The following is a 12,416-nucleotide window of genomic DNA, read 5'->3' as shown; positions in this document are numbered from 1 at the left end:
AAGCTGTACATCTGCTTCATTTGATACTATTTGAGTAACGTTGCGTGGAGCCATGGTATGATAAGATGAGAGAGGTGTGCAAAGTTGGTGGGGTGCGCCGCTCGCTTGTACGCGCCGCTCGCTTGTAAAACACGTTATACTGAAAACACAGCTTGTAAGATGTTTACAAATTGAAATGTCAGGTGGGCGTCTACGAGCATACCCATGTGCACAGCGCTTCGTCGTTGACGCTGTCATTTTCAACCACTGGTTATTCTCATGTCTGGCTTGTTTCGGTTTGATGACCTGTCCACCACCAGTTTGCGGACCTCCAGACTTTCTGATACAATATTCTCCTGATGAATGAAACGTACATTTCGGTTACTCTTCTCGGTATCCATAGACGCTTTTGGCCACCATGCTGCATTTCTCGAGTGTCTCTATTCCGTTTTCGTCCTTCCCCTTTTCTTGACAAGGAAATAAGAAACATGAGCGCATATGCCTCGATGGTGCCGACGATTCGTATGCGACAGTGATAAGAGGTGCTGTGATTAAGTGTCCAATGCCGTATCTCAGATTTGTCCACAGGCAAGGGACTGTAGCATACAAACCACTCCGACAAGCCAACAACCTCTAACACCCTCTTAACAACTGAAGGACTTTCATTACCAAGGCATAGCCTCTGCGCCATATTCCATCCTCGCATCCGTTCTTTTCCTCCTCATCTCCCGCAACTCCTCTTCCTCCTCCTCATCCTCATAACCCCTGCCCACCCCCCACCTCTTTTTTACCTTCCCAACTGCATACCGACCCACTCCCCATACTGTTGCAGCAAAAATTGTGCCCGCAATCCCCGTAGGCGCAAGCACAAACCCCGCACCACTAACAAACGTGCCAAAAGCCCCTGCGCCCACCGTTGCCACTAGAGACCCAATCGCAACGTACTTGGCATATCGGACTATTCGCCAGAAAACAAAAATTATGCTTGATCGTAGGACCCGTAGGAGTGCGCGTGTGCGCCGCGAAGAAACGACGTTGGGGGCGGTTTTGGGGTCGTATAGGTATCGTAGATTACGCCGGGTTGATGCGAGCGCAGAGGTGGAGCGCGCATCTATCTCTTTGTCTGGATCAGAGGCTATGGATGACATGGTGGTGGTTTGTTTAAGGATAGCAATTGTAATAGAGAGGATGTTTGCGAAGAGATGTTTGCGCGGGTTGTTAGTGACGTCATTGCGCGCTATGGATGATGGAGTTCGCCGAGTAACGCTACTAAATCAGTATTATTACTTCCAATGGCACTGTCAAAAATTTGAAGGGCATAAAGAGAAATTCAGATTCTTAATCTGATTATGCGAGGACTACACTAGTTCATACAGTAACATATCCCCTATGTGGCAAGAGCTTAACCATACGTTCAACCCTTGTCCTTTCCAAACCAGCTTCTAATCCAAAGTATCTCTGACTACCAAGCGAAAATTCCACGTTGGCCTCAACCCTATCCAACATGCCTAGTGCGTATTCTTTGAGCACTCGATCTTGCTCGGTATCTTGAAATGTCGTGAGATGATTGTAGTCATCGATAAGGGAAAGAAAGAGATTGCGATACATCTTTCCCATGACATCCATTGTATCTTGCACGCCTCTTCCTCTTTCACGCAGTACAACATCGACAAGATTACAAGCGACGCTTTTCTGGCCACTGACCTGCTCAACATTGTAACTATAAATGTCGTTGGCAATCCCGATAAGGTCAGTGGTGGTGATTGTCATCCTCTGAATGACTTCGTGGTTGATCATATCATCTGAAAGATGAAATCGGATGCAAACAAAGTCCATTGAAGGCACCATCCCAAGATTACGTCGACGGATATCGAAATGCTCGGTACGACTGCGCAGACGGCCTGTCTCACGATCTTGTGTTTCTTCCACAACCGAATCAAAATAGCATATAAAATGGCGCACGAACAGATCCTTCGTGGTGGAAGGAGGCTCGAGTATTTCTAGGACATTGTTCCACCATCTAATCGAATATTAGTAGATCAAAGTAATGATCGTTGCGTAGACTCACGATCTACACATGTTCTCCAGAACTCCATCATCCGATGATGTATAGGTAGGATCTACTAGGATGCGCTTCAAGTTCGCAACCTGACTTTCATTCTCGAGCAGTGATTGGTTATCAGTGAGATCGTCAATAATCCAGAAGAAGTGCATCAGATCTGAGACAAGCCTGAAATGATCTGCATCAGAGCGTCTGTAAGCCCAAGCAGTCAGTGTCATGATCCCGTATCTGGCGAACTTTTCCATATTCTTCTCAGACATGCTCTTGAAGCTTCTGATCAAATCGAGAGATTCAATCTCCATTCTTTTCTCAAGAGGATGGGCAACAGATGTGCATGGCCATTCTTGGTCTGTCCCTCTCAACAATGACAGTGGAAGTAAATCAGGGAGTTTGAGAAGGACTGATTCATGAAAGGGGCATCCCTGGGGGCAACAGATTCCAGATGGAAGTGACATCATTGATAGAAGAGCTTAAGTAATAAGATGAGAACATCCACACTATATGATCGCAAAGTGATATAAGTCACAGAGATCGGACTTTATACATATAGCAGATGAACACTCATATTGATTTGCTAATTCTCTAAGGAAGTGCAGTGCTTATTGTAAAGACTTGGAAGCAAAGAATCCATTCTTCGGGGACTTTAGATTTGGATTGATTGATCAATGGGCGCCTGCAACAGGACTGTTTTGTCTATCACGTGATCTTATCGATCAGAATTGCCAAAACATTACAGCACAAAGGTTACACACTGACGTGATCCAATATACGGATGAACCCAGCGAGCTTAAGATTTTATATCTTGATTGGAAATCCTCTAGCTAACTGCGATTTTGAGTTAATTCAATGAAGCAATTCAACCAAGAAGCGGTCATACGACTTGGCAGATGAACTGTTCCCCAGTCTGATACTGTGAGTAGCTAGAAAGGACAGTTGAGAACTGCAGGAAAACAAAAAGGGAACTGCGCAAGCATTCGAGTCAATAACAACCCATGGTATAGTGTCGTACTAAGCTTCCAGCAAACAACTGCAGTATTGTCGGCACTTGCAATGATGATTTTGATAGAAATGATTAAATAGAGGATCCAGGAAAGAATAGAAAACGAAATGCTCTATCCTTAAAGAAACTCGTAGTCTCTTGGGGAATTGAAATCGCTGGACAAAAAGTGCCCCTACCACAACAGCGCGACTCCTTAATAACGCCCACACCACACACTACTTAGCTATTGTAGTTAAGTCAATAAATCATTATACAAGTAGGAAAACTTATCATACTTTACGGGTTTTACAACACTGTTTATGGTGACATTCGCCGTGATTTGGGCTGGTGTTTGGCGTGCCTTTTATCCGGCTATTTAGGTTCCAAGAGGTAGTACCACTTGAAAGGATTCTTGAGCTATGCCTATTTCTATTCCGTATGCTACCTTCCTTATTCTGACTAATCAAACCAAGAATATTGGAGAACAGGAATCGTGTCATGTCCAGCGACCGTCATGCTTGCTCTCTCCAACAGCGACAATGACACTTCTCTCTGTGTTTGCTGAGTTGAACTCTAGCTTGCCTCCCATTCCACTGCGAGGCATCGCAATTGTGCTTCTAGTGTCGTTGATTCTCAAGCTTCGCAATGTGGGAGCCCGTGACAAAGATATGCCACCAGGCCCACATATGACGCTTATTCTGGGGAACGCTCTGGATTTCCCGACTAGTTTTCCTCACATTAAGTATGTATTGATCTTTGCCAAGAGGGTTTTCGAGCTCACAGTCTTAGGTTTCTGGAATGGACTCGACAGTATGGCGATATCTTTTCACTTAAGATATTTAATCGTACTATAATCGTCATCTCTTCGCCAATAGCTGTGAAACATGTACTCGAAACCAATGGCGCTCGTACTGGAAATCGACCCCAATCCAAGATCGCCCACCGTGTAACAAGGGGCCAGAATATGTTCCTAGAAAATATGGAAAACCCAGTTTGGAAGCGTGGCAGTCAACTTGTACGCAACTTTCTTACCAGGGACAGCCTTGAGAAAGATTTGAAAACTCAAGAAGACGAAATCTCGCAATGCATGTACGATATGTTAGAAGATCCAAAGAACTTCTACCGCCACGTTTACCGCACAACAGCATCGGTTATACTTACGAACGTCTATGGCGTACGTGTAGCCAAATATGAAGGCTCGGTTGCAGAGAAATACTTCCTGGGAATTAAACTTCTTAGCGAATCCCTGGACCCTGGCGCACACCCTCCAATCGATCTTTTCTGGCCACTTCAATACGTACCTAAGCGATGGGCATATTGGAAACGGCTCGCGGACAAAGCGCGTGCCGTTAGGGATGAGCTATATGGTTCCCTATTTGCGCAATGCGAGCTGGCAGTCGAGAGCAAGAATTCTACAGGATGTTACATGGAATCACTGGTATCGGATCAGGCCAAATCTGGCATGACTCGAGACGAAATCATTGGCATAGGCGCGGTTTTGATGGACGCTGGAGTGAAGACAACTGCAACTTTTATTCACTCCTTTATCATCGCACTGATCAACTACCCTGAAGTTCAGAGAAAAGCGCGAGAAGAGATAGATACAGTTGTAGGTCCTGACCGCTGGCCAAGGCTGAAAGACTACGAAAATGTCCCATATATTCGCGCCATCGTCGACGAAGTCATCCGATACAAACCGTCAGCCCCGGTTGCTATTCCCCATGTTAGTACCGCAGAAGTGTTTTACAAAGGTTATCGTATCCCCAAAGATTCCACAATATTCCTGAATGTGCATGGTATCTCCCATGACCCAGATTTCTTCGACCACCCAGAGGAATTCAGACCTGAAAGATTCCTTGAGACGGAGTTTGGCACGAAACCGGGCGTCGACACGACAGGGTTTCGGAACAACTTTACATTCGGAGCTGGTCGCCGAGCATGCCCAGGAGAGGCACTGGCACGCCAAAACATGGCACTGACCATAATGAGCTTCCTTTGGGCATTTGAATTCGAGAAGGATGATTCAGGGACCGGTGGGTACGATCTCGATTCATATGAAAGAGTAAGTGACATGAGATCCAATCGAATGGTATACAATGCTGACGCTTATTGACAACTAAAGCCGGGAATCGAGCTGGCACCGAAGGAATTTACCTGTGATGTGCTCCCCCGATCAGTGGCGAAGGCAGAAATGATTAGAAGTAGGATGGCAAGTGCATACGGGGATACCCAAGAGTAGGCAGGGGTAAGGTTAGGGCCAGGCCGAGTGTAGGTAGTGGTGGGATGGAGATACTCTATGCTTACATATAGAGAGTGTCGGACCACGAGTCTTGCCGTGGAAGAGGCGAGCTGGATTTTGCTAAATGCGGGAAGCTTCTTCGGCATCAACTCCCCAAAGTTCCTTCACTGAATTGTCATGATATATTTTCATCCTAACATTTCACATCTTGGGTATCATACATCCATCCCATAATCTTCCCTTCACTCTCCCCGACCAATCTTCTCCAGCGTTTTTCTCGTCCCCTCCACAATAGCTCCATGCTCCACAGCATGAATTCTCTCTTCCAACGCCTCCAAACTCTCCCCTTCCTTCAGCTCCACTTCTTTTGTTAACACTGGCTCGCCAGCGTCCACCTCGGCAATTACCTCGTGAATCATAACGCCTGTTCTCTTCAGCCCCTCCTCTTTTCCAGCTTTCCACGCCCGCTCGATCGCGCCCGCTCCAGCAAACTCGCCGGGCAGTGCAGGGTGCAGGTTTATGATTTTGATGTTGGCGGCGGCGATGGGGGTGAGGAAAGACGGAGTGACAATGTGCATCCAACCCGCGCATACAATGAGGTCGGGGCGCGGTTTCGAGTCGAGAATGATTTTCGCGAGGTCGGCGTCGTATTGTTCGCGGGCCGTGTCAATGGCGTCTGGGTGCTTCTTCTTGTATGGAACGAGGTTGTGGTATGTTGTTGGTATTGAGGCTTTGGCGGCACGTTCGAGGCCGTATGCTGCTTTACGGCTGCGAATGCATGTTAGTCAGACTTGACTTTGCAAACACACAAGCCATCCTACTTTGATATGACGTGTGTTATGCGAGTGTTTGGCAGTGCTCCAGATGCGCATGCGTCGATGAGGGCTTGCAGGTTGGAGCCATTGCCTGAGATGAGGACGGTAAGGTTGAATTGTCGGTCTGGCATTGTGGAAGTGGGATTATGTGACCCTTGAATAGCGGTGTTATTCGTATATCTTCTAAGTTGTGATGCTGGTCGTGTGAATGTTTAGTCTCCCAAAATTTGGGCGTGGGGTACTAGGTTGCCCCGCGCGGAGATTAGCCTGCAATCGCCGGACGTACGGTCTGCCGTATTTGGGAGCACTTGTGAAAGAGCGATATAGAGGGGCATGCTGCCCAAGTCATTAATCACTATTCTAGTCTGAGATTTCCTCAATGGGTTCGAATCATGTCCAAAGCACCAGGTACCATAGCTCAACTCCTAGCATCAGATCAACTCTTTACGACCTCATCCTCTTTGAGCTTGCAACAGACGCCTCTTCCATATCCTCCCACTCGTCGTCCTCGTCATCCTCAAGCACAACTGCTCGTTTCCTCTTACCCCTCGCGCCAGCTGGCAAGGCAGATGTGGTATCAGCTGCCAGGTTTTGGCGCTTCTCAAGGCCCTCTAGACGCTCCTCAAATTCCTCCTGCTGACTGTCGACTGCAGACTCTAGCTTCTCAACGCGCTCGGCAGTATCCTCCATCTGATCCAAAGCGTCGGCATTTTGGCTGTAAATACGGTGCTTCAGGGCTAGACGCCAGAAGTAGTATCTTCTATCGTTTTCATTGCTCGATTTCGCTTTGCGTGTAATGCGTGATCGACTGCGGTGGTTCGGAGGAATAGTCGATAACAGATGCAGCTCAACCATTCTGTAGAATTGCCTGCTCACAATCTTTGTTTCCTTTCGGAGTTCTTCGAGATCCGTTCCGTTGCCAAGAATTTGGTCTCGCGGGATAGGCGAATCTTTCCTCAAGGATTCTGGGGGCAGATTTGAAGCGACCGACAGGTTCTGGAATGCGGGCAAAGTGCGAAGATACGTAATATCGCTGTAGTCCCGCATTGCATCGAACGCCTCACTAGGATCCTCTACGGGAATCTCGTAGATGAAGGGCTTGGATACTAGATCGTGGAAAATAGTGTCGTAAAGCCGGCTTCCAAGCGATTGGCCCTGATATGGAGGGATGACAAGGAATTGCGAGATGCGTTCTCTTGACGGCGTTTGAAGAAGGTCGAGCTTGTCTGTGAAGAGGAAAGTCTCGGGGTCTTGATGTAGACGAGGTGGCGTGTACTTGCCAGTCTCGCCGCTGTTGCTTTCAGCAGGCGATGGCAACTGCTTTGTAGCCCGCGCAATCTCGAATGTGGGGAAGATCCAAGAGCGGTAGGTTGTGGAGAAGCCGGCGAGCGTGTAGGGCGATAGTGTCTTGTCCTCCAGCGGCGTTACCTCATACAGCAGATACAACGTCCAGCGATCCAGAGTCTCCTCATCGTCCAAGCCATCTGTTGTAGCGCCTTCGATAAACAGTATTGCCAAGATTCTCATGTTTGTCCAGATGCGCCGCGCTTCGGTATCTGTCATGGAGGCTCTCCATATCTCGTACTGCTTTCCGTATAGAGTAAAGGCATTGGCGAGCTCACCAGGAGGCTTCCAGTCGGCCGAAGTCGCGCTCGCAGCATCGCCAATGGAATCTGGGAGGTACTCGCGGAACAGCTCTGGTGATAGGTTCACCTGGTTTAGATCTGGGGAAATCTTCTTGAGGTCAAGTTCTTGGTCAAAGGAGATTTTCAGCTTTGGCTTCAGGTCGTTGGCGCGGAAATCTAGCTCGATGCTGGGGTTCTTGTACCCCGCGATGGTCTCATTCTCCTCGATGAGGGTGTATGTATAGCTGGGATTGAAGGATTCGAGAATGCGCTCAGGGCCGTCCTCGTTGGCGGTGCGGTAAAGATTAAGGTGAAAACATTCGTTTGAGTTGGTAACCCCTAGAGAACGTTAGTACGAGAGTTATGCAAGCTGTCAAGACTACTATTGTCTGAAGCTTTTGCGCGAAGCACGTACATTCATCCAGATCAAGCGCCATGGCGATAAATGTGTGGTTTTGAGTCACAGAAACAATGGCTCAGCTACACTCGGCAGATACTAAACGACCTCGCGATGTGCTGTTAACAGTATCACCAAGTAAGTGAGAGTGGTTGTGCTAGGCAGTTTGCGCGCAAAGTGGTAGACGACTAGCGCGACGGGAGACGCGTCTAGCTCAGCCCTACGCCATGACGGCCGCCCCTGCGCCTTGCCGACCAGTGTGGAACCCAAGCCCTCAAGAAAGTTGCGGCTACGTCCACGACAACAGACCAACCACACCGCCCACACCAATCCAACCCCCACCACTGACACGGCCGACTACTCGAGGGGCATGGGCAGTGTTGATTGAAGCGCTGAAATTGTTCGCTCTTTTTTTCTTTTGCATAGCAGGCGCATCCTTCTCTTCGCTCCTCCGCTTTTAGGGAGACGACACTCCATACATTGTCAAAATGTGGGACGGACTCTTCATGTTGCTCGCGCTGAGCACAGTAATGGGCATTGCGTAAGTAGATGTATTGATAGTATCACAGAATGATCATGCTAACGGCTCCAGCTCATTCCTCGCCGGCATCCTCCCCCTCTCCTTTAACTTGTCCACCCGCCAACTGCGCACCATGACACTCCTTGGCACCGGCGTGCTAGTGGGAACATCGCTGATCGTCATCATTCCCGAGGGCATTGAGACCATGTATAGCGCAGGAATGAAAACGCATGCGCACTCGCGTAGTGTGCGCAGTGTGGCCCAGCCTGCCATTCTATCAGCAAGAAGCCTGCAAGGAGACCTACTACACGTGCCCGAATTCCCCGCATGGAAGAGGGCAGACCAGGTAGAAACAAAGAACCTTGGTGGAGCCGTTGAATTGCAGATGAACAAGGCCAAATACGCACGGCAGGCGGAGAAGCCTACGGAGGACCCACATCCGCAAAAGGGAGGAGACGATGATTCGACTGAAGGCCACAAGGAGGGGCATACTCGTGTCCACGCACCCGAGGATGAAGAGAAGCCCCATGGCCATGCTGAGGCTGGCCATGACGACGGATCGAGCCCGCATGCATACATTGGAGTCGCGTTGATCCTCGGCTACATTCTCATGTTCCTGGTCGAACATCTCCCCGAAGCCCTGGCCTCTGGACAACCCGAATACCAGCCCATGCATATCTCTCTTTCCAACCTAGCACGTGGACCGCACAATTCTTCGTCTTTGAGTGTGAACGGAATGGGCATGCAGAGCGCCGCTGTTACACCCTTGGCAACACCTGGGCTTCCCCCACCACCTACCAAGAAGACACCAGCAGCCACCATTGGTCTCGTAGTCCATGCCTGTGCCGATGGAATTGCTTTGGGCGCTTCGTCGACTGCTGAGTCTACATCTCTGTCTCTTGTCATTTTCTTTGCCATTATGCTCCACAAGGCACCTGCTGCATTCGGACTTACATCCGTTCTCCTCAAACAAGGCCTATCCAAGCGCAAGGCACGAACTCACCTCGCCTTCTTCAGCTTAGCAGCCCCTGCTGGTGCCCTGGCTACCTGGACCATTGTCCACATGTTCGGACGCAACCACCTGGGAGGCGATGAGGGATTGACGTGGGCAACGGGCTGGGTACTCTGCTTCTCTGGAGGAACTTTCCTGTAAGCTCGATTCACACTTAGTTTGTATTTCCCTCTTTGCTAACAGTAACGTAACAGATACGTCGCTATGCACTCCATGGCCGATGCAACAGCCTCACAGCACGCCCATGAAGACCCGACTGCAAACGGCTACATGGAAGCTTACTCTGGATCCAACCGCATGTCCAAGACAGACGTCAGCATCGTCATGCTTGGCATGCTACTTCCCCTTATTACGCAAATAGGCCATGCTCATTCCCACGGCCATTAGCATCCTGCCTTCTTTTTTCTTAAATTGCATACGCTGGCGTTTCGCATTACGATTGCTCTCTGATGCTGCTACCACAACTTGGTGGTCAGGCAAGCGCGCATAGGTTCACCATGATACCACAATTCTGACGTATTGTCTGTATTACGTTACCTTGTTCCGTATTTTTTTTTGTTTCCTTTTTTGCCAATCAAGATAGAAGTTTCCAATGTTGTCATCACGTGATCATGTTTCCTGCGCCTTTTCTCCAAACAGCCATAGCTCGTATTGAGTGCCTGTACTTATGTCAAAGCCAATCAAACAACTGGCTCTCTGTAAACATGCCAAGGTAAACAATGCGTATTCTGTAGATAGCAACAAAAACAACAATCAATCTCACAGATGAATTCTTAAAGAGCCGCACAAGCGAACGCAGAGAATATCATACACGTTGTGATTCCCAAGCTTCAAAGATCCAACAGGAACACAGAAATCCATCTATACGTATATTTGTATTCGTTTCTTTATTCATTGAACCCATATCTCATAACTCGGACTAGCTAACTCAGTCTTCCGTAACCGTAATGAACCCGAAATAGTCCACCATAGACACCGTGCCCTGATGAACTCCGAATCCCCACTTTTTGCGGATATAAACCGACAACTCGAACGAACTAACATGATGAAGGCTCTAGCCTATATGTCTCTATCATGATAAATGGCAGATGTCCATAGGCCAGAACTCTTCGTAGCACAAATCCACATCGCCTTGCAATGCCACACACGGCTCGGCGAGGGGAGCATGCGTCTAGGCTGATGCAACCACCTAAGCTGCGGTGGTAGCGGGAGGGTTCTCGACAACCTTCTCAGGGGTCGCGTTGGTGGTGGTGGCCTCAGTGGTAGGGGCCTCGCCCTCAGCGGGCGCGTCTGGTGCGTCGTCCTCCTTGCCGGGTGAGTCGATCGCGACCTTAACGGCGATCTCACGGCCCTCAATCTCCTTGCCATTCATCTCGGCACATGCCTTTTGTTGGAGCTCCTCGGAGCCGAGGGTAACGAAACCGAAACCACGGCCCTTGCGGGGCTCACCGCGAGCCTGGAGCTTCTTAACCATGAAGCGGGGGATGGGGCGGAGAGCGATCTTGGCCTGGGTAGGTGAGTAGTCCTTGAAAATCTCGAGAAGCTGTAGTTTGGTAAGTATAGGCCCAATCCTAGGTTTCAGAGAACACGTACCCTATCCTCCTTCAGGTCATAAGGCAGGTTGGCAACCATAACCTTGGTCTTGGAGGGAACGCCATCCTCGGGAGGACCACGCTGCTTGCGCTCGCGGGGAGCAGCGGCCTTTTCGGCGCCCTTCTTTGCTGTAAGCGCTTCGTTCGTAGTCTCGGTGAGGGGGGCAACTTGGCCAGGTACATTTGTAGGAGCAGCTTCGGCAGGGGCCGCCTCAGTGGAGGCTTCAGCTGGCTCGGCGCCCTCAGCGTCGGTCTTCTTGACAAACATGATTAGTCTGTGTCCACGAGTATACAGTCATTATTGTCGGTACTTACAGCACGTCCTCCACGTCCAGCACGGCCTCCACGGCCACGTCCGCGGCCACGTCCGCGGGTGGAGGTGCGGCGGCGAGCCTCGCCAGTGTTGCCTTCGGCTCCGCTGCCAGCTCCCTCAGCGTGGGCCTCGGGAGTGCGAGCAAGCTGGATGGAGACCTTGCGGTCGAGGATGGCCTTGCCGTTGAGCTCAGCAATAGCACGCTCAGCCTCGGATGGGGTGGAGAGGGCAACAAAGGCGTAGCCGACGGGGCGCGAGGTGCGCGGGTTGGTGGGGATGGTCGTGGACTCGCTGGACAGCGTGTTAGCTTAAGGTAGTGGCGTCATGTGGAGAAGGCGGGCCCACATACACCAAGTAGTCCTTGAAGAAGTCCTTCAACTCCCCCTCGGTGGTCGCATACGCGAGGTTTCCAATGTAAAGTCGCCTGCCCTCGGCGGCGCTCGCACGCACAGCCTCGTCCTCGGCTGCGGTGGGCTGCTGGGCGCCGGTGCTCTCCGTGGTGGTGGTGGGTGCGGGAGCAGTGTTGTCGGTGGTGAGGGAGGTGGTGGCCATCTGGGCGGTGACACTGTCGACAGGTGCGGACATTTTTGCTGAAGTTTTAAGGGTTGACGAACACGAGTAAAGAATCGAACGTGTAGAGTGACTGAGGAAACTTGGAGTCCTGGTAAACCGGCAAAGGTAACCTTGAACAGCAGTGGATTATTGAAGTATTGATGGGAATTGTCGAACCGCCTGTTGGTGGAACTGTTGACGAGGGGGGTGTGGAGTGGGTAGCTACGAGCCCGGGGAAGGTTGAGAGAGGATTGGGTTGATGGAGTGCTTGGTTTGTCTCTGTTGTTTGACTTGATGGGGGAGGGAAGGGAGCAGGGCTGCGGGCCTGGGC

General features: G+C 50.1%; 7 protein-coding genes across 7 annotated transcripts; 2 read left to right on the top strand and 5 right to left on the bottom strand.

Annotated features, from left to right (window-relative positions):
• Positions 1-644: 644 nt before the first annotated feature.
• COCCADRAFT_105571 (uncharacterized protein) lies at positions 645-1,127 on the bottom strand (the record flags this gene model as incomplete). The annotated part of the gene is made up of 1 exon (XM_007717700.1): positions 645-1,127. One exon carries the CDS (start codon positions 1,125-1,127, stop codon positions 645-647), a length of 483 nt encoding a protein of 160 aa, XP_007715890.1.
• Positions 1,128-1,347: 220 nt separating this feature from the next.
• Positions 1,348-2,343, bottom strand: COCCADRAFT_8045 (uncharacterized protein; the record flags this gene model as incomplete). Its single annotated transcript, XM_007717680.1, has 2 exons — positions 1,348-1,999; positions 2,048-2,343. The coding sequence occupies 2 exons, from the start codon at positions 2,341-2,343 to the stop codon at positions 1,348-1,350; spliced, it is 948 nt and encodes a 315-aa protein (XP_007715870.1).
• Positions 2,344-3,559: 1,216 nt separating this feature from the next.
• On the top strand, positions 3,560-5,259 carry COCCADRAFT_8044 (uncharacterized protein; the record flags this gene model as incomplete). The annotated part of the gene is made up of 3 exons (XM_007717679.1): positions 3,560-3,762; positions 3,810-5,082; positions 5,143-5,259. The coding sequence occupies 3 exons, from the start codon at positions 3,560-3,562 to the stop codon at positions 5,257-5,259; spliced, it is 1,593 nt and encodes a 530-aa protein (XP_007715869.1).
• A 242-nt stretch (positions 5,260-5,501) lies between these two features.
• COCCADRAFT_8043 (uncharacterized protein) lies at positions 5,502-6,205 on the bottom strand (the record flags this gene model as incomplete). The annotated part of the gene is made up of 2 exons (XM_007717678.1): positions 5,502-6,027; positions 6,081-6,205. 2 exons carry the CDS (start codon positions 6,203-6,205, stop codon positions 5,502-5,504), a joined length of 651 nt encoding a protein of 216 aa, XP_007715868.1.
• Positions 6,206-6,518: 313 nt separating this feature from the next.
• Positions 6,519-8,136, bottom strand: COCCADRAFT_8042 (uncharacterized protein; the record flags this gene model as incomplete). The annotated part of the gene is made up of 2 exons (XM_007717677.1): positions 6,519-8,038; positions 8,115-8,136. 2 exons carry the CDS (start codon positions 8,134-8,136, stop codon positions 6,519-6,521), a joined length of 1,542 nt encoding a protein of 513 aa, XP_007715867.1.
• Positions 8,137-8,584: 448 nt separating this feature from the next.
• On the top strand, positions 8,585-10,015 carry COCCADRAFT_8041 (uncharacterized protein; the record flags this gene model as incomplete). The annotated part of the gene is made up of 3 exons (XM_007717676.1): positions 8,585-8,637; positions 8,689-9,765; positions 9,823-10,015. The coding sequence occupies 3 exons, from the start codon at positions 8,585-8,587 to the stop codon at positions 10,013-10,015; spliced, it is 1,323 nt and encodes a 440-aa protein (XP_007715866.1).
• An 802-nt stretch (positions 10,016-10,817) lies between these two features.
• Positions 10,818-12,118, bottom strand: COCCADRAFT_8040 (uncharacterized protein; the record flags this gene model as incomplete). Its single annotated transcript, XM_007717675.1, has 4 exons — positions 10,818-11,171; positions 11,222-11,476; positions 11,536-11,824; positions 11,883-12,118. 4 exons carry the CDS (start codon positions 12,116-12,118, stop codon positions 10,818-10,820), a joined length of 1,134 nt encoding a protein of 377 aa, XP_007715865.1.
• Positions 12,119-12,416: the final 298 nt, after the last annotated feature.

The sequence above is a fragment of the Bipolaris zeicola genome (genome assembly GCF_000523435.1).
Source record: "Bipolaris zeicola 26-R-13 unplaced genomic scaffold scaffold_191, whole genome shotgun sequence".
Classification (NCBI taxonomy): domain Eukaryota; kingdom Fungi; phylum Ascomycota; class Dothideomycetes; order Pleosporales; family Pleosporaceae; genus Bipolaris; species Bipolaris zeicola.
The sequence above is the reverse complement of the archived record's forward strand: the minus strand, read 5'-3'. Positions and strand labels throughout refer to the sequence as shown.